At 41.1% G+C, this 3,932-nt stretch overlaps 1 protein-coding gene across 1 annotated transcript in view; it reads left to right on the plus strand.

Moving 5' to 3' along the window:
- LOC107100649 (guanine nucleotide exchange factor DBS-like) overlaps positions 1-3,932 on the plus strand; it is a 96,200-nt gene that overhangs the window by 53,530 nt on the left and 38,738 nt on the right. The window contains exons 14-18 of the mRNA XM_015399218.1: positions 577-692; positions 1,780-1,849; positions 2,883-2,975; positions 3,076-3,168; positions 3,772-3,894. Coding sequence (XP_015254704.1) covers positions 577-692; positions 1,780-1,849; positions 2,883-2,975; positions 3,076-3,168; positions 3,772-3,894 — 495 coding nt within the window. The remainder of the gene's footprint in view (positions 1-576; positions 693-1,779; positions 1,850-2,882; positions 2,976-3,075; positions 3,169-3,771; positions 3,895-3,932) is intronic.

Raw genomic sequence — 3,932 nt, forward strand, 5'->3', positions numbered from 1 at the left:
CCGTTGTTGGACAAACTTGCCCCCACTTCCGCACCGCCTCGGCCATATCTAGACCCACAGCTAGGTTCTGATTGGCCCTCTGGCATTGTGGCGTGGAATAACGTAGCGCAGACCACGCTTCAATATTGGGCATAAATCAAAAATATCTGTGACAGGCTCACTGAAACACACTGCTGCAGGAGGATAACCAGGCATTAAGACTCCATGGTAGGAAGGCTGGTCTCAGAAATTATAATAATTAATAATAATTTAACTTTATTAATCTCACACTGGAGAAATTCCCTCTCTGCACCTAACCCATCCCCTAGGGGAGCAGTGGGCTGCCATTGTACGGCGGCCAGGGAGCAGTGTGGGGTTAAGGGTCTTGCTCAGGGACCCAGAGTGGCAGTCTGTGAGAATCAAACCCGGTACTTGGAACCTTCTCAGAAAACATGTGCACTTCTCTAACCACTAAGCCACCACTCTCCAGCCAAATGTCCCAGTCTGCTCAACATGTAACTTAAACAATCAAAACTCTTCGGCATAAATGTGTCTTATTTGCCTACTTTGCTCCTTTATCTCTGAATCCTCCCACAGGGTTACGTAGCTGAACTGAATAATTCAGAGCTCAGCCACCTGATCCCCCCATCGCTGGAGAACAAGAAGGAGCAACTCTTTGGGAACCTGCCAGAAATATACGACTTTCACAACAAGTAGGTCATATTTTCTGATGCCTGCATAGTTGGCAGCTGGCCAACAGAGGGCACTAGGACGCCGCCCCACCCAACCGATGACCATGATGTAGACCTTAAAAAAACAAATAAAATTTTAATTATAAAATAAAAGTTATTTGGAATAAATTAATATCTTTTTTAGGTGTGCAAGATAAATATTTAATCTTTAATAAGAAGTAAAGCTGTTTTGTTTGACGTTGGATTGGTGACGTATTTCCTCCCTGGGGCACAAAAATGTTTGGCCATAGACTCTCTTTAAAAGTTGTCCAGTGCAGCAGCTCCTGTTCAACGCTAAAGATAGGAGCATCCTGGGGAGCAGCTCTCCTGCACCCAGAGCTGACAGGGACTGTCATCACAGTCGTAGTGCGGCTGACTGACCGGATGAGTTTCAGAAGTTGGAGATGATTGGCCGATAATGTTCCTTCAAGTACAGAGGAAAAACGAAACTACCGTAACAAAAAAATGTTAGGAAATCACCTGAAGCATGAGATTATCCAATTTGTTAAGTCAGGCAAAACAACCAGCAGGGAGAACAACACTGATGGAAACAGAGGAGAAAACAGAACATTGTAATTCTTTAGGTTAAAGGAATTTCCAAGAAAATCAGACAGATTTTCTCTGAACACAACATATGGATGAATTTCAAACCCAACAATGCAGTCAGAAAGAAACTGGCTCATCCTAAAGACAGAACAAACAGAGGCCTCAGTGCTGCACCACATTTAATATCATCCTGCATTATCAGCCTCATGTCAATTATGACATTGGACAGATGTATATTTGCTAAATGCTTTTGAAATGCCACTGAAAGCATAAAGAAATATGCACAGCAGAGTAGCACAGAGGCACAAAAAACCCCAACAAGAGTCCACTTCCAATGAGTAGGTCTCATTGAGACTTTTAAATGAACCTCCTAACTCTCTATAAAACATCTATCCCGCCTCATTATCTTGTTAACAGCAATGAGAATATTTCACCAGGAAGATCCGACCAATTAGAGCAACCACAATAGCAAGAATAATCAGGTAGCATGAGTCCATATTTAGTTTGACTGTGTTATTGGCAGGACATTCCTTATGGAGCTGGAGAACTGTGCAGAAAACCCAGAGCTGGTTGGAACCTGTTTTTTGAAGAGGGTGAGTAAGAAATCCATTTCTACCAGAGATATGTCCTGTATGGGAGATGTGCTCCAGAATCAGTGACAGCATTCACTGGCATCTAATGAGAGAATTGGAAATGTTCAAACTGAAAGACTAACCCTGTCAGTTTAGCCCCGCCCCCGATGCAAACACCCTGACAGCTTGTAGTGAAACTGTAGCTGCAAGAATTCTGCCGTGACACTGAAATCATCTCTCATTGAAAAAATGCTGCAGCTGAGGGTGACGCTATCATCACCAGTTTTCCCTTTTTTAGGGAGAATTTCTGTTTGAAGTATCATTGCCAAATCCCACATTTGAATAAGCTGTCAGTGATTTAGCTCGATATGAATCAAGCACCTCCTCTCCTTCCTACAAATAGCACTACTTACAAGTACTACAGTATATTCCTTTTTCAAGGTCGATGAAAACAACTTTTTTTTCACCAGATAACAGAGCACAATCAAGGGCTGAAATTGTTTCTCAAAAGGGAGGGATGTGGCTCAAAAGTTGTTGTTTTTGTGGTGCATAGGTACACTTGCCTTTTTTTGTTTCTTTTTGTTGCCGTGACTTGTTTGCTGGTTTTCTCTAAACTCTCCCACATATCACTCTGTTTTCCCTGCCAACTCTTTCCCCCTCATTTAGGGGCGACCTGTCAACACAAGATTCAGCTAAGAACAAAATGCAGTATGAAATATTAATGCATGTACAATTATTTATTCCAAATATTAAGAAATAATCGGATTATCATTATACCTTCCAAATTGACATTTGCTGAGGCTCAGAATGAAACACACTCAATATAAAAAGCATTGAATATCTTATTTAGATAAAGTGCAGCATGTGCTGCAATAGTCATTAAAAAAAGGTGGAGGCGGCGCTGCTGCATCTGTTTGGTGGGTTTTAGCGTTTTAGGTAAAGTGGACCAAAAATAAGGTGAAATTAAGGATCATATTTAATTCAGGTTAGTTGGACTCTGGTCCTAAAACATGCTGCATCATTGAAGTGTTTATTCAACCATGTCTGTTTCCAGAAAGAAGAACTGCAGGTGTATGAGAAGTACTGTCAGAATAAACCGCGCTCTGAGGTTGTGTGGCGACAGTGTGGAGACAGTCCCTTCTTCCAGGTAAGTTATGCAGACATACATGCAAACATTAGAGAACTAGCTGGCCTCAGTATTCGATGGTCATTTACTGATAAACAGCCTTTGATCTTTGGGACAACAGGAATGCCAGAAGAAACTAGACCACAAGCTTTCCCTGGATGCCTACCTGCTGAAACCCGTTCAAAGGATCACCAAATATCAGCTTCTGCTTAAGGTTTACGCAGACACTCACAGTATGGCTGGCAACTGCAAGAACACTGCAGAAAAATAAATGATTTCTCTATTTTCTACATGGAATAATAAAATCACCATTTAGTGTCTAACTGAAAGGAAACAAGGAGCTGGCATCAGGAAATACCATGATGGTCACTGGTTTACCTCCCAAAGAGCGCTGATGGATGCTGCTGTAGAGGCTAAAGTTAAAGCCAAGCTTAATATTCGTCAGCTTGTATCGCCTAGAAAGAGCATTTTTACTGTGCCTCATAGCCAATGTGACCCGAGGCATGATGGGTGGGAATATGATCAGGATGAGGTTTGGTTTAGTTTTTAATATGGAGATTTACACAAATGTAATTTATAGTGTTTGCATTAAAAGTTTTGCAGAGTGGCTTTAAAAATGTTTCCAAAAATATCTGGGGAGAAACTGCAGGTCTGACCTCCTTAATATTTCTATGATTCTGAGAAAAGAATCACAGTAAAAATCCCAAAGGATTTGAAGTGAAAGTGATTAAAACTTCAAACTCAAACTGAATGAAATAATTAAAACAGCAGATGTGCAAAACAATATAATTTTGCTCTCTTTCTTCCTCTATAACAGGAAATGTTAAAATGCAGTAAAGATGAAGGGATAGCTGAGCTGGAGGAAGCGTTAGCTACCATGCTAGAGATCATCAAGTCTGTCAATGACTCCATGCACCAGATCGCCATCACTGGGTTTGAGGTAAGAAACAAACTATTAATGATGGATGGATGGATGGA

Source organism: Cyprinodon variegatus, unplaced genomic scaffold (genome assembly GCF_000732505.1).
Source record: "Cyprinodon variegatus isolate N-32 unplaced genomic scaffold, C_variegatus-1.0 Scaffold996, whole genome shotgun sequence".
Taxonomy (NCBI): Eukaryota; Metazoa; Chordata; class Actinopteri; order Cyprinodontiformes; family Cyprinodontidae; genus Cyprinodon; species Cyprinodon variegatus.